This window comes from Saimiri boliviensis, chromosome 10 (assembly GCF_048565385.1).
Source record: "Saimiri boliviensis isolate mSaiBol1 chromosome 10, mSaiBol1.pri, whole genome shotgun sequence".
Taxonomy (NCBI): domain Eukaryota; kingdom Metazoa; phylum Chordata; class Mammalia; order Primates; family Cebidae; genus Saimiri; species Saimiri boliviensis.
This window is the reverse complement of record NC_133458.1, coordinates 51,001,831-51,027,029: the sequence shown is the minus strand read 5'-3', so window position 1 is coordinate 51,027,029 and position 25,199 is coordinate 51,001,831. Positions and strand designations below refer to the sequence as shown.

At 47.5% G+C, this 25,199-nt stretch overlaps 1 protein-coding gene across 12 annotated transcripts in view; it reads right to left on the bottom strand.

The window, feature by feature from the left end:
* Positions 1-10,655: 10,655 nt before the first annotated feature.
* Positions 10,656-25,199, bottom strand: part of ATXN7L1 (ataxin 7 like 1) — a 274,608-nt gene continuing 260,064 nt past the window's right edge. For 2 of the 12 annotated variants that reach the window (XM_010344377.3, XM_010344433.3), the window contains 3 exons: positions 21,806-22,772; positions 11,071-18,219; positions 10,656-10,747 (listed from right to left, as the gene is read on the bottom strand). In XM_010344377.3, the coding sequence (XP_010342679.1) occupies positions 18,046-18,219; positions 21,806-22,772 (1,141 nt within the window). In that variant the 3' untranslated portion in view covers positions 10,656-10,747; positions 11,071-18,045. Of the gene's footprint in view, positions 10,748-11,070; positions 22,773-25,199 lie in introns of those variants that run through there. The other 10 variants (XM_010344381.3, XM_039472844.2, XM_010344400.3 and 7 more) reach the window with 9 other exon arrangements.

Below are 25,199 nucleotides of genomic sequence, written 5' to 3'. Positions count from 1 at the left end.
ATCAAGTGGCCACAGTATACCGGATGGCAGGACAAGGTTGGGACTGTGGGCCTATGGTATCCCTTCACAGTACTTCATTAAAAAACTTACTTCTCGGGCCGGACGCGGTGGCTCACGCCTGTAATCCCAGCACTTTGGGAGGCCGAGGCGGGTGGATCACGAGATGAAGAGATCGAGACCATCTTGGCCAACATGGTGAAACCCCGTCTCTACTAAAAATGCAAAAAATTAGCCGGACGTGGTGGCACATGCCTGTAATTCCAGCTACTTGGGAGGCTGAGACAGAATTGCTTGAACCCAGGAGGCAGAGGTTGCAGTGAGCCGAGATGGTGCCATTGTGAAACTCTGTCTCAAAAAAAAAAAACCCCAGAAAAAAGAGAAAAAAAAAAAAAAAGGAAAAAAAAAAAAAACCCAAAAAACAAAAAAACCAACTCACTTCTCCCAATGTTAATATCTCGTAACTGCAGAATGAGGAAATCGACATTGCCACAATGCTGTTAACTCAGCTATAGATCTCATTTGGATTTCACCAGTTTTTACATACACTCTTTTTCCTTCTGTTTCATTTTTGAGGCTACTTCTGAATTTCAGAACATATTATAAACTGAGTCTAAATTTAGCTCCCATCACACTGGCTACTTCTGTTTAAGCTTTAATTTGGTCTACCAAATTGAAGCCCAGAACAAAATTCTTAAAACCAACACTCTGAGCTTCTGTATTATTTGTAGGAAAGGTGACCACAGATTATCTCCAATTTACGAAAGTTACATGGGGAAGTCAAGGACCCTTTCCCAGTTACTAGATGCTGTTATAATCTTGAATAAATAACTTGATCTCTTTAAACTTTGGTTTTCTGACCTGTAAAATAGAGAGAATAATCTTAGATACCTCATAGTTATTTTGAGGCTTAAATTAGAAAAAAAGTGAAACACATGATGAATATTGTTATTTGTTTACCAGCACTGCCACCACCAGGGGAATCCTGTCCCTTTAGCCCATTTCTTGCTATCAGAGCAGTGACGGTATGGCTTAGAGCTGGGAGTCTGCCCTGGGGGCAGACTAGAAGTCTTTGCTCTTCTGGCAGATGGCAGATGGTGAGGTGGAAGGGTCTACTTTCTCATAGCTGGGATGGTGGCCAGCTGGCATGCAATCCTGTCTTCCCTGGCTGAAACTGAGGATGCATTTCCCAGAATACCACCGCACTGATATTAGACTTCAGGTGCATCATGGGTTATATGGGCCTTTATGGGTTGTCCCACAACCTCCTCACCCTTGATTTTATATTTAAATGAAGACTATATTAGGTTGCAAATGAACCTTTGTAGTATAGCCCAAAGTGGGGATCACTTACACAAGACAGATAATTATTCATATATTATTTTTGAAACTAAGACATCACTTTGCCTGAATATTCTTTTCAAGCAGAAATATGGTTACAAGTTAAAAAGGGTAAAAATTATAGTGTTGAGTGTTGGTCACTTCCAAATGACAGCCAAGTTCTCATTGCTGGCTTTATGGGATATATTATTTCACGTAGTTGAACGTGAATTAATATAGGATTGGTGGTCATAGTATGTCTCCTGCATTGGACGGGACCGGCAGTATACTGGAGCTGGTTTGCACAGCCTCAGGAGAGTCGATGGCATCTCTTTTCAGTGAGGACAGGCTGCTGCTAGCTTGGTATTAGCCATGGTAGCCATGTTTCTGTCACAGAAATTCACAGATGCTTTCCCTCTCACCTCTCAAAGGCCGTCGTTTCACATTTACCAGCACACTACCGGCTCCTTTTTAATTTTAAATTTTCCTGGCAACTTTCACTTAAGGCGCCTTCATTTTTAATTCAACAATCATTTGTTGTATGCCAACTGTATGTCTGACACTACTTAGGAACTGAACACTGAGCAAGACATTCCCTCTTGGAATTTTAAGGTGATCTCTAAAAACAAATTTGATGTTCGCAAAAATATGAAATACGCTTATTTTTAGAAGGAAAAAGCCCAAGAATGTCAACGTAACCCATATGGTAATCCACACCAAGCTTCACAATACAAAATCTCCATTGGAAAATTGAAGTAGATTGCTTTTAAAGACATCCCAGGCATTCTCTTTTTAACCATCTACAGAGAAGTAGATTCTGCAACTTTTCACTGTTATCAATTATTTCTGATCACTTGTACAGTTTTTCTCTGGCCCCCATACCCTTCCAGTTTCTTTAAGCTTTAGTAAACATGAAGGTAAGATCACCTAATGGCATCCATATAGTTCTTTTTGAGATAGTTTCACTCTTGTTGCCCAGGCTGGAATGCAATGGTGCAATCTCTGCTTACTGCAACCTCTGCCTCCCTGGTTTAAACAATCATCCCGCCTTAGCTTCCCAAGTAGCTGGGACAACAGGCATGCACCACCATGCCTGGCTAATTTTTCTATCTAGTAGAGATGGGGTTTCACCATGTTGGTCAGGCTGGTCTTGAACTCCTGCCCTTAGGTGATCCACCTGCCTTGGCCTCCCAAAGTGCTGGGATTACAGACATCAATCATCCTACCCAGCCTCTTTTTAAAAATAGAGACAAGGTCTTGCTATGCTGCCCAGGCTGGTCTCAAACTCCTGGACTCAGTGATCCTCTTGCTTCTGCCTGTCAAACTGTTGGGGTTCTAAGTGTGAGCCACGGTGCCTGGCTTCTATTTCTTTCTTTTTTTTTTTTGTTTTGTTTTTTTTTGAGACGGAGTTTCGCTCTTGTTACCCAGGCTGGAGTGCAATGGCGCGATCTCGGCTCACCGCAACCTCCGCCTCCTGGGTTCAGGCAATTCTCCTGCCTCAGCCTCCTGAGTAGCTGGGATTACAGGCATGCGCCACCATGCCCAGCTAGTTTTTTTTATTTTTGGTAGAGACGGGGTTTCACCATGTTGACCAGGATGGTCTCGATCTCTCGACCTCGTGATCCACCCGCCTCGGCCTCCCAAAGTGCTGGGATTACAGGCTTGAGCCACCGTGCCCGGCCTTCTATTTCATTTCTTAAATAAAGAAAAGAAATTGCCGTGCCCGGCCTTCTATTTCATTTCTTAAATAAAGAAAAGAAATTGCCGGGCGCGGTGGCTCAAGCCTGTAATCCCAGCACTTTGGGAGGCCGAGGCGGGTGGATCACGAGGTCGAGAGATCGAGACCAACCTGGTCAACATGGTGAAACCCCGTCTCTACTAAAAATACAAAAAACTAGCTGGGCATGGTGGCGCGTGCCTGTAATCCCAGCTACTCAGGAGGCTGAGGCAGGAGAATTGCCTGAACCCAGGAGGCGGAGGTTGCGGTGAGCCGAGATCGCGCCATTGCACTCCAGCCTGGGTAACAAGAGCGAAACTCCGTCTCAAAAAAAAACAAAAAAAGAAAAGAAAAGAAATTAAATGTTTTTGCTTCCTTTGTTATTTTCTAAGGGTATGTAAAATTATCTGGAGAGCATTTAAATGCAAATGCCTGGATTCCTATTCCCTACATAAATGCTGATTCAACTGGATTGTGGTGGGGCCCAGTCAACTGGTAGCTTTATTTTTTTAATGCTTTTAATTTTTTATTAAAAACTTTAAAATAGGCCTGGTATCCTTGAACCCTGAACCTGAATGTTCCATTTAATTTCTCCAGAAAATAACCCTCCAGTTCCCTGCTAGAGGCCGGGGGAGGTCACCACCAGGCTGCACAGCAGGTGAAGAGGATTTGGGGGGAACCAACCTCACATGAGACTTTCCAACCCCCTTCGCCACTGCACCCCCTCCTCTGTGGTACCTACTGCCTCTGGGAGATCGGAGGAGAAAACGGGCTTCTTATCAGTATTCTCTTCAAACCACTTGATAACTTTCTGCTTTCTGCTAAGATAATTATCACTTCAAGTCTGCTATTCATCTTTTGTGTGTGTATAAACTTTCAAATTTAAGAAAGCAGCGTAAAATGAACCTATCTTAAGTATATAACCTGATAAATATTTCACAAATGATTAGATTCATTTAACAAGCTCCCAGGTCAAGACACAGAGCATTTCCAGCACTGCAGAAATCTCTTTTGTGCCCCTCAAAGGTAACCACTGTTGTAGAAATCAGTCTGTTTGTATTCATGGCTTTAATTTACCAAGGTTACTTTGAATGCCAATTCATTAATTAAAACGTTGAATGGTGCTGGGCTCAGCATGGGCCTGGCAGGAACAGCCTCCCAGTGCTGGTGAGCAGGGACTTGGAGGCGCCCTCTCTGAATCTGTCCTACAGCAGAGTCAGTTGCTCTTCCCATGGAATATCTAGTCCATGTCAAAATGTCCCCAGTGTATTGAGTTGCAAAGAACAAAAAGATACGTACAAATTGAAAACCAAAACCTGCCTCTATTCTTTCCCAAAGAAAAGCCCCAGGATCCCTGAGATTTTCCTTCCCCACACTCTTCTCTTCCCTGCCGCTCTGCTTTGCCCGATTCCAGTAATAAGCAAGAATCGTTACCCTCCTCCCTCAGCTTGCAAGTCATGTTTAGATTGTTCCGGAACATGGAAGAGATTTTTTTTGGGGGGTACAAAGGGGATTAAAGATAAGTTTGGCTATGAAATCAGTAAGTGAAGTGGGTTGAGAGAGAATGAAAATCCTAATACAGACTTTAGTAGTTCCTATTTACTGTGTGTGGTTTTGTTTTGTTTTGTTGTTTTTTTTGAGATGGAGTCTTGCTCTGTCACCCAGGCTGGAGTGCAGTGGCACGATCTCAGCTCACTGCACTCTCTGCTTTCCTGAGTTCAAGCGATTCTAATGCCTCAGCCTCCCAAGTAGCTGGGACTACAGGCATGTGCCATCATGCCTGGCTAATTTTTGTATTTTTAGTAAACATGGGGTTTCACCATGTTGGCCAGGGTGATCTCAAACTCTTGACCTCAAATGATTCACCCACCTCGGCCTCCCGAAGTGCTGGAATTACAGGCGTGAGCCATCGTGCCTGGCTACTTTTTTTGAGACAGGATCTCTCTCATCTCTCTTTGTTGCTCAGGCTGGAGTGTGGTAGCAAGACCTCAGCTGACTGAACATGTGCCACCAGGCTTGAGCCAACCTACCACCTCAGCTTCCTATGTAGCTGGGACGACGACAGCCTCCCACTAAGTCTGGCAAATTTTTGTATTTCTGGTAGAGACAGGGTTTTGCCATGTTGCCCATGTTGAAGAAGCTCCTATTTGTCTTTATTTTAATTAATTAATTAATTAATTAATTAATTTATTTATTTTTGAGACGGAGTTTCACTCTTGCTACCCAGGCTGGAGTGCAATGGCGCGATCTCGGCTCACCGCAACCTCCGCCTCCTGGGTTCAGGCAATTCTCCTGCCTCAGCCTCCTGAGTAGCTGGGATTACAGGCATGCACCACCATGCCCAGCTAATTTTTTGTATTTTTAGTAGTGACGGGGTTTCACCGTGTTGACCAGGATGGTCTCGATCTCTTTACCTCATGATCCACCCGCCTCAGCCTCCCAAAGTGCTGGAATTTATTTATTTTTGAGATAGGGTCTTGCTCTGTCACCCAGGCTGGAATGCAGTGGCACGAATTTGGCTCACTGTAACCTCCGCCTCCCAGGTACAAGCAATTTTCTTGCCTCTGCCTCCTGGGTAGCTGGGACTACAGGTGTGTACCACCACACTCGGCTAATTTTGTATTTTTAGTAGACACAATAGTTTACCATGTTGCCCAGGCTGGTCTCGAACTCCTGACCTCGTGATCCACCCGCCTTGGCCTCCCAAAGTGCTAGGATTAGAGGCATGAGCCACCACCCCTGGCTCAAACTCCTATTTTAATAGCAGCTTTCTCAGTACTTGTTCAGGTTGCAGAGGAAGCAAACACTTTTGTGATGATGCTGTTTGCTTTACAAATTTACTAAAGTATTTGATGGCTAAAGGGGAAACCCAGAAAAGTGCCACCATTTTAAAAATGGAGAACCTTCCCAAAGTTAATGACCTTAGATCAGATTCCAGTTTTGAATTGTCTCAATAAATGCAGTACCTCCAAGCTGTTGGCAAGCTTCCCACAGTGATTCTGCAATGATTCAGGCTTGAATAGGATTGATTTGGTTTTCGAGGCATTCAGCTTTCTTTGCATCTCTTTCATTTACTTTTCTAGTTGAATGGCTTATGAAGATGTGATGAATAGAAAATAAACTTATTAAAATACATTCCTGGGAACTTTGCTCAGAAACATGGGTACTTAAAACCTGCTGCTCTCGAATAGCCCCAGTGAGATCAGAAAGCAAGAAATAAACCATTAGGCAAGTAATTCTTGCCTAATGGAAAAAACTGAAAAGAAGAAAAATAGTAAAATAAATTACAGAAAGTGAAGTAAACCAACTAGAGGACACTTTTTTTTTTTGAGACAGAGTCTCCCACTGTCACCCAGTAGGCTGGAGTGCAGTGGTACAATCTCAGCTCACTGCAACTTCTGCCTCCTGAATTCTAGTGATTCTCCTGCCTCAGCCTCCCAAGAGGCTGGGATTACAGGTGCCCACCATTACGCCCTGCTAGTTTTTGTGTTTTTAGAAGAGACTCCTTTCACCATGTTGGCCAGGCTGGTCTTGAATTCCTGACCTCAGGTGATCCACCCATCTTGGCCCCAGAAAGTGCTGGGATTATAGGCAAGAGCCACTGTGCCTGGCTGACACATTGAATTTTAAAACACATATATGGAAATACCCACAGTGGCATAGGAAGAACAGTCTGTGGGTAGATTTTTTTTCTTTTGAGAAAGAGTCTTGCTTTGTCACCCAGGCTGGAGTACAGTGGCACCATCCTGGCTCACTGCAACCTCCACCTCCCAGATTCAAGCGATTCTCCTGCCTCAGCCTCCAGAGTAGCTAGGATTACAGGCCTATGCCACCAAAACCTAGCTACTTTATGTGTTTTTAGCAAAGACTGGGTTTTACCATGTTGGCCAGGCTGGTTTCTAACTCCTGACCTCAGGTGATCCACCCACCTCGACCTCCTAAAATGCTGGGATTACAAGTGTGAGCCACCACACCCTGCTGGTAGAGTTTCTTTCTACAGGAGGAAATGAAGTAAAATGGAAAGAACACTGGGTTGCAAAAACAATCAGCCTTGACCAACAGCCAGCTGTGAGGGCTCAGTACCTCATTTAAACTATCACAGTCTTGGCTGAGCATGGAGCATGGTGGCTTTTACCTATAATCCCAGCCCTTTGTGAGGCCAAGAAGGGTGGATTGCTCCATTACAGGAGTTTGAGACCAGGCTAGGCAACATGGTGAAACTCCATCTGTACTAAAAATACAAAAGATTAGCTGGGTGTTGTGGCATGCATCTGTGGTCCCAGCTATTGGGGGAGCTGAGGCTGGAGAATAAGTTGAGCTTGGGAGGTCAGGTTGCAGTGAGCCCTGATTGTACCAGCCTGGGCAACAGAGTGAGACACTGTCTCAAAAAGAAAAGCCTCCACAAAAACAAAAATAAGCTCTCTTAAGTCTCCTCACCTGTAGAAGAGGGTTCTACAGTTAAGATCACTTCCAGTTTCCTGTGTTTTTTTCAGGCCTATGAGTAGTTTTGAAGGAGGCTTTGCAGAATCCTGGCTTTAGAAAAAACAATGGGACAGCCCCTTTCACAATGGAGCTTGATGTTACCCAGGCCAGTGCACAGTGAGGGACCGCCAGCCAGAGACAAGGCTCTCAGCAAAGCAGTGGGCAAAAGAAGTCCTGGGTGCAGCAAGTGCCACACTGCTGTCCATGACGCTGGGCAATACCGTTTTACAAACATGTATTCAATGTGCCTCTGTGTCAAGCTTTGTCTGCTTCCTCTGGTTTTCTATTCTGCACTACAGTGAAAAAATTCACTAGGGACTGAGGCAAAATGAAAAAAAAAAAAAAAAAATCTGCCTTAGTTTGCCTGACAGCTCTGGCATGAGTGGCCTTGCTCTGCTCTTAGGGGACTCCAGCCACTCTCCACGATTATCTTCTCCATGTCAGGATCTTAGATTACGAATCTCAAATGCGCTCTCAGCACTATCTTGTAGTTTAGTTCTTTAACTACTTCTTTTATTTTTTTTTGAGACAGGGTCTCACTCTGTCACCCAGGCTGGAGTGTAGCGGCACGATCATAGCTCACTGCTGCCTTGAACTCTTGGACTCAAAGAATCCTCCTGCTGGGACTATAGGCACCCGCCGCCCTCTGTAGCTAATTTTTTTTTTTTTTTTTAAATAAAGACAGGATTTCACCATGTTGCTGTTTTTAACTCTTGGACTCAAGCCATCCACCCGCCTTGGCCTCCCAAAGTGCTAGGATTACAGTGTAAACCACTAAGCCCAAGCCTGGCCCTTAATTCTTTCTTTACTCTTCTCAAACTTCTCCCATGTTCTCATTCACCTTGCTTCATGGTCGCTGAGAAAATGGAAGCCATCAGCTGGGCATTCCCTCGTCTTCCTAACAATCCATCTGTAAGCCAACTTCCTCCCCATTACCTTTGAGCTGTCCCTCTTTCTACAAAGGCCAGTATCTCCCACCCGCCGTCTCAAGGACTTCCTTTTTTTTGGACGTTTAGTCAAATATCTCTCTTTTAAATTACCCTGTACGACTCTATTTTCATACTGCTATAAAGAACTACTTGAGTCTAGGTAATTTATAAAAGAAAGAGGTTTAATTGACTCACAGTTCAGCATGGCTGAGAAGGCGTCAGGAAACTCACAAGCGTGGTGGAAAGCGAAGGGGAAGCAAAACGCCCTCCTCAGAAAGCAACAAGAAGGAAAACTGCAGCGCGAAGGGGGAAGAGCCCCTTGTAAAACCATTAGATCTCGTGAGAACTCACTATCACAAGAACAACGTGGGGGAAACTGCCCCAATGATTCAATTACCTCCACCTGGTCTTTCTCCTAACACGTGGGGATTCTGAAGATTCTGCAGATTACAAATCAAGATGAGATTTGCGTGAGGATACAAAGCCTAACCATACCATCCCCCTTCTCTTGCTTTCTTAACCTCTCCCTCTCCTATTTATCTCAGTCTTACCAGCATATGGATTATAATCTGGTGTCTCCTCCCGTGAAACACAAAACAAAAAAACACAACATCCAAAGGCTCCCTTGTGCTGTCTAAGCTCCTTAGGATTTGTCTGCACGGTGAATTCCCTGGCTTAGCTCTCACACACCCTCCAAACCTCTCCCATCTGGCTTTGCCCACCATCCGCCCTTCATGCCAACCCCTACTCTGTCACACCCGCTTTGCTGAGGCCACTGTTGTGTGTTGAATAGTGACCCCCAACAGATATGTCCTAACCCCTAAAACCTGCCAGTGTGCCCTTAACTTGGAAAAACAGAATTTCCTGATGTTAGGCATCTCCGGATGAGATCATCCAGGCTTTAGGGTGGGCCTTAGTTTCAACAGCAGGCGTCCTGGTGAAAGAAAGGCAGTGGGAGATTGAAGACGCAGGAGAAACAGGGAAGAAGCCCGTGTGAAGATGGAAGCCAATTTGAGGGATGTACCTCTAATCTGGGAAGCCAAGGGTTGCTGGCAGTCACTAGAAGCTGGAAGAGGCCAGGAAGGATTCTCTGCTAGAGGCTTGGGAGGGAATGCAGACTGTGGACACTTTGATTTTGGACTTCTGATCTCCAGAACCGTGGGAGAATAAACGTATGTTGCTTTAAACCAGCACATTGTGGTCATTTGTCATGATAGCCCTAGGAAACTAACAATTCGCCAATGACCGCCGCGTTGCAAAGCCCCAGACACGCTGCCATCTCTGTCTTCCACTTTGCAGCAGCATTTGGTTCAGCTGACTGCTCCTTCCCTGGATACATGTACAGTCCTTGCTTCCAGGGAACTATTTTCGCTGGGCTCATTCTTCTATTTGTGAGGGCTTCATTTTAGGGTTCCCTGCCAACTTTCTGCCTCTATCCAACCTCTCTTTTCTTCTCCCTTTACATTCACTCAGGTAATCACAACAATAAATAACATCCATGTACAGGTGCTCCCTAGCTTATGATGGGGTTACAGGCTGATAATCCCATTGTAAAGTCAGAAAACTGTTAAGTCAAACTATGGTAAGTCAGGGACTGTTTGCACTCAAGATTCCCAAACTGATGCCTCCAACTTAAGAGCTGCTAATAGCTGCAGCCATGTGTACCTTTTTGACACAGAAGCTGAGATGTTTATGAGCAAACACGCATGCAAAACAAAATTTCTTTTATTATTTTTAACCCTTCTCAAGAAACAAAATTTCTATTAAAAACTTTGTGGCCAAGCATAGTGGCTCACGCTTGGAATCCCAGCACTTTGGGAGGCCAAGGTGGGCGGATCACCAGAGGTCGGGAGTTTGAGACCAGCCTGACCAACATAGCAAAGCCCCGTCTCTATTAAAATACAAAATTAGCCGGGCATGGTGGCACGCACCTGTAATCCCAGCTATTTGGGAGGCTGAGCAGGAGGATCACTTGAACCTGGGAGGCGGAGGTTGCAGTGAGCTGGGATCGTGCCACTGCACTGCAGCCTGGGGGACAGAGTGAGACTCAGTCTAGGAAGTTGAGGCTGTAGCGGTGTGATCATGGCTCATTGCACCCTTTGTTACAGTGGGTAGCTAGTTAGGCAGGAGCAGGGCAGGAAAGAGCTCTCCAGCTTGCTCCCCTCCGCCGCCCCCTCCCCGACACGAGGAGTGTTGTCTGGCCCTCAGGTGATGGTCAGGCAGTTGTTAACTGTTTCCCTTAAGTAACAATTGGTCGCAGCTGGTGCCAGGCAAAGGCAGTCTTGTACTAGATAGAAAACACCTGAAAGCGCCGGGCACGGTGGCTCAAGCCTGTAATCCCAGCACTTTGGGAGGCCGAGGCGGGTGGATCACGAGGTCGAGAGATCGAGACCATCCTGGTCAACATGGTGAAACCCCGTCTCTACTAAAAATACAAAAAACTAGCTGGGCATGGTGGCACGTGCCTGTAATCCCAGCTACTCAGGAGGCTGAGGCAGGAGAATTGCCTGAACCCAGGAGGCGGAGGTTGCGGTGAGCCGAGATCGCGCCATTGCACTCCAGCCTGGGTAACAGGAGCGAAACTCTGTCTCAAAAAAAAAAAAAAAAAAAAAAAAAAGAAAACACCTGAAAGCATCAACAACTTCCCAATAAGATCTCAGGAGTGGGGAGAAGTAAGGCAAGATCCTGGAAGTAGCCCGACGGATCAAACCCCCAACTCAAGAGGTCAAGCTGCATATTTGGTTTCTCAAGTTGCCCGCCTGCTCCTCTTCCAAGTTACACTTTCCTTCTTTCCTTTCCTTTCCTTACTGCTCTAAAGCTTTTCTTTTTCTTTCTTTCTTTCCTTCTTTTTTTTGAGATGGACTCGCTCTGTCGCCCAGGCTGGAGTGAAAGAAACATGATCTCCGCTTACTGCAACCTCTGCCTCCTGAATTCAAGCTATTCTGCCTCCGCCTCCGCCTCCCAGGTAGCTGGGATTACGAGCATGCGCCACCACACCCAGCTCATTTTTGTATTTTTAGTAGAGACAGGGTTGCACCACGTTGGCCGGCTGATCTCAAGCTCCTGACCTCAGGTGATCCACCGGCCTTGGCCTCCTGAAATGTCGGGATTACAGGCATGAGCCACTGTGACCGGCCTCTAAAGCTTTTTAATAAACTTTCACTCCTGCTCTTAAACTTGCGTCGATCTCTTCTTCTGCCTTATGACCCAGTCAAATTCTTTATTCTGAAGAGGCAACAACTGAGGTTGCTACAAATCCGTATGGATTTGCCACCAGTAACTTGGATACCTTCCACTGGTAACACCACCTACCTCCTGGGCTCAAGTGATCCTCCCACCTGAGCCTCCAAATAGCTGGCATCACAGGTACGCACCATCATGGTTTTTTTTTTTTTTTTTTTTTTTAAGAGACAGGGCCTCTCATTATTGCCCAGGCCGGCACACACTTCTCTTTACACCCAGTGTCACCATCCTTCGATCACACTGATGTTTTCCTCACCTAGTCTCTTGTAATCGCTTCCCATGGATTCACCACAGTGGCCAGAGGGTCCTTTTAACAGATCACAGTACCGTGGCCCTCCTTAAAGCCCTTCCAAGGATTCCCACTGAATCTGTCACAAAACTCAAAACTCCCTAAAGGTCTTTCGTGGCCTTGTCCCTGCCCTCTGTCCATCTCTCTGGCCCTGCTCTGTCCACAGGGGATGCTCTTTAGGCTCCAAGAAGTGATCTCTGCCGTCAGATCACTTCTTCCAAGAGAACTTCTGACAGCCGCCCCCTCTCCATGTTAAATGTCTCCCGTTACTTTCTCTCTCGCAGGATTCAGTTCCTTCCACCATAGCGTTTGCCACAATCTGTCATTACACATCTGATCATGTGTGGATTTAGTTGCTTTCCCCCTCAGTGGGTTGCTTCCAGAAAGCAGCTGGGATCCTGTTTCTCATTCCCGAGCACAGAGCGCCTGGTTCAGGGGTCGGCACAGAAAGGGCACTCCCTAAATACGCACTGAACGAGCCCAGCATCTTCTCTTCTCATTTGTCCCGACTCACGTGTTGTTCTAGCAGGAAGCCTCCTCCGGTGAGAAGAACTTCACCCCCCCCGCAAAGAAAAACGAAATGCCAAAAATTTAAATTTTATGAAAACCCGAAGACGTTGTTTTACAAACATATAAATTATTTTATTTACAAAGCCATGTTACCAAAAAAAAAAAAAAAAAAAAAAAAAAAGCAAAACAACAACAAAAAAATACAATCGCTCACTGGAGAATATTTCCAGGCCTGGTGGAGGAATACATGTTTGTTCTTTCCTTTTAAAACTGTAAGCCCTAGAATTTACTATTTACACCTACCTTAGACATTTATTCTGCTTACAATATCACAGGCATGGAATGAACTCTATCCGATAGTGCTAATACATAAAGGTGCGGGACGAAGAAGGAAAATACTTAGTGTTACAAAATATGGATTGTAGAAAAGAAACCCACTCCACAAGTGTGGCGTTTGTTTAGAATGATTGGACATGCTTTCTTCAAAATTCTTCTGGAAAAGGTTCTAAAATCGGTAGTAGGAAAGGACAAATGAGCAGGTGCAAATTCTTGTCTGTGCAACAACAGTTATTTAATATACCCCATGACTGACCAGCTACGTAAAACCCACAGAGTTTTGTTAAAGTGCCATGGGCTGACAGCATAGCAAAATAGAAGGTGTAAATAGAAAATTTCTTTTTTTCTTTTTAAAACAAGAGTTCACTGAGAATCAGCAATAATAGAATATGCTGTATAAACTATTCTCTACAAAGGTTGATCAGCATTATTTACAATTGGTACATTGATACAAAAGAAGGCATACAAGTTATCCGTGTCGCTTTTTTTCTTTTCCTTTTTTCTTTTCTTTTCTTTTTTTTTTTTTTTTTTTTATGGCTGACAGGTCTATGCATTGTGTTTATGCTTAACAACCAGAGCTTTCGAGCCTCTATGGCTGGCGACAAGTCAGGAGATCTTCAGGCAAAGAGGGGTGTGTGCAGTCAAGGGGCTGGGAGAGAAGACTGAGTGGGTGTGCAGAACAGAACGACCCAGAGGACATCACCCTAAAAAATGCTTTGTAGGCTGCTCCAGTTTAACTCCATTAAGACAAACCCAAAGAGAACCTTTTATTTGCATTCCATTTTTCAAGCTGCAAGTTTTTAATACATCGTTAGAAAGTAAACCTGTGGTTGATTGCAAAGGAAGAAATATCGTGGGCTTTCCCTTTTTGCCCAGTTTTCCAGAAATGTCCTCATGTTGGTCACAGCCAGTCTTTTGACAAAGTAAGCAGCATTCGATGAAGGTGGGGGTGGGGGTGGGGGTGGGGCTCTTTATTCCAGCTTCCAATTCAAGATGTAGAGAGCTACGATGTCTAAACCTATTGAATTGCTCCATTAGTCCTGAGACATTATTTCTCAGAAGCAGCCACTTAATCTCTCAACCTTTGTTTTCCCTCTTTGACTATAAGAGTTTATAAATCAGAGGGTTATTTTGTTGCAGAGATTGTTTTGTTTTGTTTTGACTCCTGCAAGTTTTACAACTCAAAATAAATTATAAAAAACAACAGACTTCTGAAACCGAACAAGACAAAATTGTGCAAAAATAACAAAGATATGTACATACTTTTCAGTCTGAAGAAATGTACAATAAAAACATAATTCAAAGAACATTTTAAAAATATAAACATTGCTTAAACTTTCCTAAGTTTCATATTGTTTCTGAAACTATTCTGGTCAGTTAGCTCTGTAATATAGTAAAACATAAATTATTACAAAATTAACACTATAAAAATTTAAGAATATCTTCTCAACTTTTTTTCAAAGGGTCTAACCTTGTTTATAATTTCTTAAACATTTATAAGTCTTAAAATCTGCCTTAACCTTTTTTTTTTTAAAAAAGAAAAAGTAACAATCGTCCCTTCAATTTGCAGTCTCTTTTCCCAAGATGTAAATAAACCAGCATATAAGTGCACTTTTAACACTGTAGAAACAAAAACGAAATCATCTGAACTTAATATCCTAGTACTTAATATCAACTCCTGATTTTTTAAACAAACATGACACATGAAAAAATTCAGTAATCCTATAAGAAACACTGTCAGTGCAATTCCATTTGATGCAAATCACTCCATCTACCTCCCGTCTTTGCAATTCCAATTGTGTGGTGAAGCTTTAACAGTAGTCTGATCTTTGGGTTGGGGGAACGGGGAAAGAAAAGGAAAACTTCTGGGTGGGGATGAGGGTTTTGCCCAGCTGTGAAATTAGCATTCATTGCTGATTTAAGGATGAAGCAAAACCTCCCAGTACGTCTGCCATATATTGTATGCAAAGTTACACGATTAACAGCACAGAACACCTATTTTACGTTGTGAATTCCTTTCCTGATTATGATTCCCTACTAGAGCTTACGGTATTGCTGTTTCTTTCAAAATTCCAGTGTGAATAGTTCTATAGCTGCTGGGCCCCAGGGTGGCTCTTCCAAATGGCTGTCTTCACAGAGCAATGGCTGTCCTTACCATCCCTTCTTGAGGATGGCTGTCTCTAAAACAGCACAAGCGGACCCAAAGGTGTCTCACCAGGTCCCCGTGGCCCAGGCCATGGGGATGGGTAATGATCTTATTTATTATCACAAAAGGTTTGACACACGCCCTTGTGTAGAAGCTCTCTCTCCCTGGAGGGCTCTTCCTAGCCCGGGAAGGCAGCCCGAGAACCTTTAAGCCTGTGGTCACTGTGCCTCCTCATGGAGTGGCTTTCTGGGTTCTCATGACCTTTTTTCCTGGGATGTCTCCCTCCTGGCTCACCTTGCTTTGGGCACTGGCACACTGCTCCCTGGAAGGGATTCTACAGATTCCTGACCCGCTCAAACCACCACAGTCCCCAGAATGTTGTTTTTTAGGGATCATCCCCTGCCCACCATGCTCTGCTTGCTGCCACCTTTTCAGACCTGTTGTGGCCCCTGTCCCTGACTGGTTTATCCTGTCTGAGCTGCACAGCTGGACAGCGGTATTAGGTAAACCACATCATTAAATGGCCACTGTTCTCCATCTTGCCTGCCGCGTTTGGCTCCAGCCCTGGCGAGCTATGGAAACCGGATGAGGGAACTCCACCCACCCTCCAGCTCTCCACTCTCAGCTCCTCCCCAGCAAAGCCCCCTCACCCTGTATGCCGTCCTGAGGAGATCTTGTGAGACCCAAAGGCCAGTAAGGACCCACAGAGTGGCAGATGTGGGGACGGAAGGGATCGGGAGGAGAGGATGGGAAGGAAAAGGGCTCTGTCTGTGCCGAGTTCGAGAGCTTTAGAGCCTGCCGACCTGGAACCAACATTCCATCACGTCTGCTCTCACGCTGGAGCAAAAGGATGGTCCAGTAGCAGCATCAGGAGCTAGGGGAGTGACCCCAAATTTGGAAGAATGTAAAAACATGGCAAATGAAAGGAAAGACGACAGACACAAAACACTGGAACCGTTTTCTGTAAATCTCAAATTCACGTTCTTTTGCCTTTTTCTTTTTCTTCCAAACTAAAAATTGGTCAGTTAAAAAAGAAGAAGAAAGGCCAGAGGCACAGGGAGTGCACAGAAAACAGACTCTCCCCCCAGCCCACTCCCTCCCTCCTCATAGCCTCCTGCGGTGGGATTAGGTGGCCTGGAATTGGTGTGGAAGTAAGTGGCTTCATAGTCTTGTTACGGAAGAGTCCTTATCCTGCCCATTCTGTTTGTGTTCTTCTAGGAAAGAAAAGAAACATTGTTTCAAAACCATACAGTTGAGATTACCCATGAGAACTCAAGGATGGAGCCTCAGTTTTTTCATCTATAATAGAGAGGATCATATTCCACCTCCCTATCCGGCAAAGGGCAGCTGGAATAGCAAATGAGGTGATGGATCCCTGCGTGGAAGGCAGTCACAGAGGTCCTCACCGTGGAGGAAAAACACAGGGACGGTTCCCGCGGACATTCATGGGACATCAGAATAACTGATGCCTTTCTTTTTGTTCTCCATTAGTTCACCTCTTTCTACATAACCTACAGATGACGCAACGAATTATCTAAGGAGTCTAGTGTTGGGTTGAACATAGCGGCTTTGGAGAGAGAGATTTTGCGTTCAAGTTACTTAGCTTCTCAGTGTAGCCACCTGCATCTGTAACCATCCTGTCCCTCACAGGGTTGTGAAAAGGTGTGAATGTGTGTAGTGTGTGCGAAGGACACACCACATAGCCCCCTCTCTGCAGGCTATGTGCTACGCTGAACGAGTGGTGGCCATTATGATATCTGTCGGGGCTGACTGCCAGCACACTGGGTTCCCGGCAGGTGTACCCGGACCTATGGGCACAGGCAGGCCGTGCTCGGTGAGGGTGAGCTGCAGTCTGTATGTACACACTGCAACCTCTACAAGACGCCCCATCAACCGAGGCTGAAGGCCTGAGCGGGAACGTGCCTTCCCACCCAGTGCTCTGGCACAGAAAGGGCTCAAAATGGCGAGGAGATACAAAACGATATCCCGGCCCGGGGAAACAGAAACTATTTCCTCATCATCTTCACCCAAACTCTACCCAGGATTTGTGGGAAAATGCCAAAGGGCAAAACCCAGACAAACACATCGCTAATTTGCCATTTGCTGTCTACAAACACGCGACACACCTAAGGCAACATAACAACAGTTATACACAGAGGCACGCGCACACGTACAACATTTCCCAGTCATGTAGAAGAGGCAGAACCCCACCTCCCAATCCTTCTTGGTCCTCGCAGGACACATATATACACACACTCCACTGAGAGCAGTGTTTGTCTCAGGTGTACACATCTGCTACCCTTATACCTCGTTTATAAAAACTACTAAGCCTACCCTGAGTACTGCTGCCATGAAACTGCTTCCGGAGTGGTGGCTGCAGCTTGCCAGAGGCTTTTGAGAGAATGCCGATGGACAGACACCAGGGGCAAGGCCCCTACTCCTCTTTTTTTTTGTTGTTGTTGGAAGTAGGATCTCGCTTTGTTGCCCAGGCTGGAGGGCAGGGCGTGAACACAACTCACTGCAGCCTCAGCCTCCCAGACTTAGGCGATTCTCCTGCTTCAACCTCCTGAATAGCTGAGACTACAGGCACGTGCCACTACGCTTGGCTATTGAAAATTTTTGTAGAGACAGCGTCTTGCCATGTTGCTTAGACTAGTCTCAAACCACTGGGCTCAATCCATCCTCCCACCTTGGCCTCCCAAAGTGCTGGGATTATAGGTATGAGGCACCATGCATGGCTGGCAAGTCCCTTTAATTTTCTAATAGACTTAGGAGGGAGGCATCAATTTTGCCTTTTAATGAATGAAAAGACTGAGACTCAGAGAAGTCATGTGCCTAAGCTCATACAGGTGGCAATAATAATAGCTAACACTTGTGGGTTTACTGTGTGCCAGGCATTTTCTAGAGGCTTTACATAAATAGGCTGATGCTCACAAAAGCCAAAGAAGGTAGGGGCCAGTACGATTCCCACTTTATAGATGGAGGAAATGGAAGCACAGAGAAGTTAAGTAAATTGCCCAAGGGCACACAGCTAATAACTAGAAGGCCTAGGTTTGGAAGCTAGGTAGCCATGCTCTTAACTGGAGATGAGGTTTGAATCAGGGTCTGACCCCAGTGCCCAAACTCTCTCTGCTCTGCTGATGACCACATGGATTTTTGCACCCCAGTAACTTACCTGTCGGCTGTGTCCTGGGCTGGATATACTTGAAGGACTGGATTGTGACAAAGCTAGGCTGCTATTTTTCCCAACCTGAAAGACACCAGTGAAGCCCCCACTCAGAGACTCGAGCCAGCCTGGGGAGGGCCCGCCGATGCCACATGTTGCCAGGGGAAAGAAGGGCTGCACAATGCATGCTTCATTCCCTCACGCTGGCTCGGAACTGATGTTTCCATCGTAAGAGGCAGAGAAAATGAAAATGCTGCAGAGGGTGCCTCGAGATGCCCTTTCCTTCCCAGAGGAAAAGTGGAACGGTGGGGAACTCTTCATACTGCTCCCTAGCTGGCCAGACCGCAAGGGGGAGGGACGAGGGCAAAGGCATCTGGGGAGAAGCCCGGCCCCTCCTGGGAGCACTTCACTCAGCAGAGGCTGGGCTTTTCTACCTGTGGCCAAAGGGTCACACAGCTCATCCACCTCTGACCCTCAGTCCCAAACCCGTCTGGTTTCCAGCCCAGACTCCCTCAGCCCGACTGCAGATGAAAACACCTGGATCTTTTGCTGGGTGGGTTTTTCTGGATAGGAGATGTGACACACACTCCACTGTTCTTTAGAAAAATAGCACGATGGCACTGGGCTTCTCCTTCATATGGAGGGGACGGCAGGAACGCTGTGACTGTGGGTGTGGCCACTGTGCTCTTCCCTTTCCTCTGACTGTCCTGCACATGGGGAGCCCGGTCCTTGGGGAAGCTGATGCCAGGCACTAACCCGTTCCTGTCTGGTCTGCAAAGGCAGCTTGTACTTTCATCCTATCAACTTGCCTTTATGTAAAGACGTTTGCCTTACATTACTATCATTTTTTTCGAGACAGAGTCTTGCTCTGTTGCCCAGGCTGGAGTGCAGTGGCGCGATCTCAGCTCACTGCAACCTCTGCCTCTGGGGTTCAAGTGATTCTCATGCCTCAGCCTCCCGAGTAGCTGGGATTACAGGCGTGCACCACCCTACATGGCTAATTTTTGTATTTTTAGTAGAGACATGCCTCGCCATGTTGGCCAGGCTGCTCTCCAACTCCTGACCTCCGGTATTCCACCCACCTCAGCCTCCCAAAGTGCTGGATGACAGGCATGAGCCACCGCACCTGGCCACATTCAAAGTCTTGATTTTTGTTCAGTTTAACAGCCCTGTGGCAACTTCTGGCCTTATACGAACCAGATGCAATTAAATGGATCCTCAACTTGTTCCCAAAGCATGGGTTTACTTTGGATTTCTCATGAAATTGAGAAATCCAAAGTAAACCCGTGATCTCACCCTCCACCCCGCTCTCCTAGCAGAATTAACACAGATCCCAAGGGCCTTTGACTTTCCCTAACACTTGGAAGTCACTGGTGATAAAGGCTTTTCTTTTCTTTTTTTTGAGATGGAGTCTTGCTCTGTCACCCAGGCTGGAGTGCAGTAGCACAATCTTGGGTCACTGCAGCCTCCGCCTCCTGAGTTCAAGCGATTCTCTTACCTCAGCTTCCCAAGTAGCTGGGACTGCAGGTGTGTACCACTACACCCAGCTAATTTTTGTAATTTTAGTACAGACGGGGTTTCACCATATTGGCTAGGCTGGTCTTGAACTCCTAACCTTGTGATTTGCCCACCTCAGCTTCCCAAAGTGCTGGGATTATAGGCGTGAGCCACAATGTCTGGCCGATAAAGCCTTTTCTTAATGCCCTGGTGACAAGCACGGAGGTTTCACCTGCATTAGAGAACCAATGCTGACCAGACCAAGGCAGCTGTTAAATGCATCAGTTTTTTAAAAATTCCCTCCTGCGGAGCACCTGGCAGCTCCTTTCACCACCGCTTCTGGCTGCCTCAGCATTTACGAAGCATTTCCTATAGTCTTTCAGACCAAAGAATCACCAGAGCCACATCTACTCAACACAGAGCACTCTGTGAATCGCATGGAGCCCAAGAGCCCGGACTCCAGAGCCAAAATGCCTGGGTTTCAATCCCAGCCCTGCTCTTGCCTTGCTGTGTGGCTTGGGCGCCTTGCTTAACTGTACCTTGGCTTGCTTCACTCATCTGTAAAAGAGGAGTAACAGCAAGTAATCGTAGGCACCTGAAGTGCTTGGAACAGAGCCCATCACCTCCGTGCTAGCTGCTAGGACCGTATCTAAAATGAGTGAGATACCACGGCCTTGCTGTTCAAGCTGTGGTCTGGGTGGCTGCTAGAAATGCGGACTCCTAGGCCCCTGCCCAGGCCTGCTGACTGAGAATATGCATGTTCACAAGCCCCACCGGCGGAGTCGGGTACATGTTTAAGCTTGAGACGTACCCTGGCTCTCCCCTCCGTCCTGGGTCCTGGCAGTGGCTTAGCCTCCAGGGTGAGGAGCAGCAAGTTCGCCTCCAGGGAGTTTAGCCTCCAGGGAGAGCCCTGGGTGGGCGCCGCGCCCCCTCCCCCATACCCCTGGCCATGGGGAGTCAGAACAGTGCCCTCTGCTCGAGCGAGGGGACCTACGTCTCCCCCTCCTCTCACCTTGGCCTTGGTTTGCAGCTTGTCTGGCCCTTGGGTTCCAAACTTGCTGTTTCTCATGTGTTTGTGATTTGTGAATCCCCCTCAGGCTGTGCTCTTCATGAGGTTATAACAAGTCTCATAAGCGGTGACATAAAACATTAAAACATCTTTTAACAACTGCCTCCCATTGCTCCAAAGTCCTCAACCCTAGATGGGGCCGGGCTTGGGGTCTGGTTCCCCTGATTCTGTATAATGGTCTCTGGACACACTGCCCTGATGGGTCTAGGCTCTGGGGCAGGTTGGCTGGTCCTCTGGCCAGACCTGGCTCTGCAGAGAATCCCAGGCCGGGCCCCTCCCGACGTCCGCTCCCTCATCTCTGCCCGACCGGCCCCAGAGGCTGGGCTGGGGTGGTGGTGGTGGTGGGCCTTCCTGAGTAGCCTCCCCAGCCGGAGCGGAAGGACTAGACTCAGGGATGAGAGCAAAGCTCAGGGGAAAGTAACATGTGTTCTTCTCAGACCTCGCCACACTCTCTCAGCTTCCTCACCATACACACTCCTATTTGTACTGCGGCATTGAACACTTCTCTGCCAGCTGGTGAGAGTTGCAGTTTTCCTTCAGGAAGGAATGAGTTCTGTGAGGAGGACGTGGGGGTCGAGGCAGCCTAGAAAAGTGGGAAGGATAGTCACCTGGGAGCTGGGCACAGGTGCTTCCACTCCCAGGTGGGACCCCGGGTCATCTAACCTGCCTGGGCCTCAAGCTCTTCCTGAGGAGTTCCAACAGATCAGATCAAGCTTCTTAGCAACAGAACTCTTTAATGACAACGTCCTCAGAACCTCAAAACATAAATCTGACCAATGTGGAGCGGGGAACTCAGAATCTCTCTATGCCCCGGTTTCCTCATCTGTACAGTGCTAACTGCACCCACTGCACTGGGGTGTCATGAGGACTCGGTGAGGTAATATCTGTAAAGTGCTGAGAACAGCGCCTAGCACATAGTGAGCGTGGTATCAAGAACTTGTTCAGAAAGTGCTCTCAAAGCAGAGGGTGAAAACTGCCCTCAGGGAGAACGAGGGAAGGAGTCAAGCTTGCGTTACCTGTCGGAGCCGCCCGGCTAAGCAGGGGCGCTGCCCAGCTCCCCCTGCCCCCCAGAGCCGGTGAAGGCGGTGCCAGGAGGTCCCTTACCTGCCGAGAGGAGGTGCTGTTAACGGGATCGGGCACCGGTGCGAGAAGGCTGGGCGGGTTCTTTTTGTGAACGCTATTCATACCAGGCATTTTAGTGATTTTACAGGCTTTGCTACTAGAACTTGAGTTCTTACGCTTTTTTCCTTCTGATTTGTCAAAAGAGAGGGGCAGAGAAGACACAGCATTGTGTGAGGCCAGAGAGAGGTCCCCCGCGTGGAGCGCAAGGGAGGGCACAGAGAGGGGACAGGAGTCACTGCTGCCTCCCACCGCGCCCACCTGTCTCACTATGTCCGCGGGGCCGCCGGGCAGCGAGGTCCGTCCTGAGGGCTCCAGTTTGGCACTGAGTGGGCTCACCCCATTGTTTGAGTTGTGCACAGACAGACTGTTATAGGGAGAGGCCGCCTGATAGGAGTTCAAAGCAGAACTGGCATTCAAAACACAGTTCTTTTTGTGAGGCCCTGACAGTGGAGACGAGAGGGATGTCTGCAAGGAGGAGGAGGAGGAGGAGGAGGAGGAGGAGGAGGAGGAGGAAGGCGAAGACTGCGGCTTCCTCTTTTTGTTACTTGGAGACTCGTCGCTACGGGCGGACAGGTCTTTGACTTTTGAGGATTTGCTGGTTTTGGTTTTGGATGGCTTGTGGGATGGGGAAGGGATGACGGCTGGTATCGGGGACACGGCGGATGGGGCCTTGAAGGTTGAGTCCATGATGCTGAGGGTTGCGGCCACATGAGGGAAAGCTGTGGTGTGGGACATGAGGGCGCTCGGGTCCGGCGATGTCACGAAAGCTGCGTTTGAGAGCATGGCTGATGTCATTATGTAAGAAGAGGTGAGCCTCGAGCTGATGGGAGCTGAAGGAAGATACACAGCACTGGGGTTGCTGAAAGGCTGCAAAACGGATGCTGGAACGGGGGTGGTGATGTGGGCTGCCGGCGAGGGCAGGGGGCTATCTGCCGCAGGAGGGATCTTCCTAAACACGAGAGAAGAGTGAAAGACAGTCAGTGAGACGTGGGGTTGGCACTGCTCGGGAGGCTCGATGACGCTTGAGCATCAGGGCTACACAGGACACCCCGGCAGAACCAGACTATGGAGAATGAAGCCTTGAAAGATGGGAGACTCTGAAGCATGGCCCCTCCTTATGGCACCCCCCCCCCCATTGCAACATCCAGCAACCTAATTTGCATCACGCTCAGCCTTTCAGATCCTTTTCCCCAGGCTTGGCTACTGGAGAAGGCCTGATTTTGGTTCATGAATAAAAGGTCAATGTTATTTAGAATAGAAATTTCCCCAGTATTCTCCTCTCTCAACCCACCCCCCTCTTTTTTTCTTGGCAGTGATGAAGGTGGTTTTTAATGAGAAGTGATCATCTCACATATAGGTCCTGGTGGCATCTAAGACATGTGAGGATAGGACTTTGCTACCTGGACACAGGGGCCGGAGCTTCCCCGCTCCACCCACTCCAGCTTCTGCCCAGGGACTCTCAGAGCTTCCCCACCCTGCTCTGGGCTGGAGGCAGTTGGAGAAAGGTCATCTCCAGGGCCAGCATCCTCCTGCCTTTGCCTCTGGTTCCCTCAGCAGAGAGCCATTTCCATACTGACTTGTGGCTGCCGGCTCCTGGTGGCTGGGTGTGAAGGGTTAGGGGTTTGGGAATGGTGAGATGACAAGTTGCCCATTCCCAAACTAGCTTTGCTTTTTCCTATTCGGCCCACCCTACCTTAGCTCTCGCTCACAGGAGCCGTCAGGGGTGAGGCTGCTGACCTTCAGAAGGTCCTCCTGTCCTGTGTTAGGAAAAGGTGAGTGTGGGACCCTGATGTGTCCAGAGAAGGGGATCAGGGATTTCTAGATTGTTCCGAAGATAAATGTAGGATGTCAGGAGGAGGAGAAAGACAGGAGGGGAGGGGAAACCCACTGTTTCCTTCTCTGGTCTTTTTGGAGCTTGGGTTGGTGGGGGGGGTGCCTCAGAGCAAACTCTCAGGAGCCGAGGCCAGCACTACGCTGTGGCTTACTCTTGGGACCTCCCTTGCTAACTCCCTTGCGCTGGGAGTGACTCCTCCTTTCATTCCACAGCCTGGGGCGCTGCTGCTGCTGCTGCTGCTACTCTGGAGACCCGGAGGAGGCACGGCGGCCACAGGGACAAGAATTTGCAGGAAGGCACAAGGCCCCTGGGAGCCAGGTAAATGTGCTCAAGCTGGTCCTTCCCTGTTTCTCACCTTGCTGCTTCTCCCGGTCTCCCTGGGAAATCATTTTCACCGTAGCTGGGGCTCACTGGCAATTAGGAACTAGCTTTCCTTCTTTGAAAGCAGCACATGAAGGTGAGCAGGCCCAGAGCCTGTGACCCAGTGGGCTAGAACACATGCCAGACAGGGCCTCACACCGCCCTTTCTCTTCTTTGGAGGCCACTCTCCCAGCTGTAGCATCAGGACCAGGTGCCAGGGAACTCTGGAAAGAGGAACTGCTGAGAGATAAACGTTTCTCCTAGCATTCCTCTCTCTGAAGATTCTGCTTTTGGTCTGCACTTCGGTGGAGCCTGTGGCATATCTATCTTTAGGGTGGAATCCAGAGGAATCCTTGTCCTTGAAAATGTCAGACCAAAGGGATCAAATATAAGAGAAAAATTTGCCAAACTCACAGTGGCCACGATGGTGTTGAGAATTTACTTTCTCTCAAGCCTAAAGAAGGTAAGAGATCTGCTGGCACTCAGCAAGGTGCCCCACAAATACTTGTTGCAATGAATGAGTGAATGAATGGATGGATGAATGGGCAGGTGGATGGGTGAGCAGGTGGATTCTCAGCAGCACCATACCCGATCGTTAGGGACTCTGCATGCTGGGCAAGGACTCCCATATGATCAGACTGGAAATGTCTACACACGTCCCTAGAACTGTATGGCACCGCACAATCCCTTCCTAACAGGGGTGGGGAACGTTTCCTAGAGGGGGAGGCGCCTCCCAACTTTCCTGCTGCTTTTGTTGCCTTCTGTGGTACTATAAGCAACCCACTCCATCTTTCCTTGACTTCAAGTTTGCTTACCCACTGAAGTATAGATAGAAATACATGTGGGCAGAGGTTTGGCAGTTACTTGTAATAAAAAGTTATTTACAAATACCAGATGGCTCATTTAGAGAGGATCCCAATCAATGACTCTGAATGGAATCCATTTTTAATGTCTCAGTTTATAATTTTCCAATTAAATAGTAAAAATTTACGCTTCAACTCATGCTGACTAGCAGAGCTGAGTCCTAAATCTCACCTAGCTGGCACTCAGGACTGGGATGGCAGCTCTTTTGGGGCACACTTTCTAACCTTTTCTTGCCTCACTAATCACATGTGGATAGCAGGGGTGGGAGGGGGGACAGGGTGGGGGAAACAGGGCAAGGGGCATGTGGCAGCTCCCTGT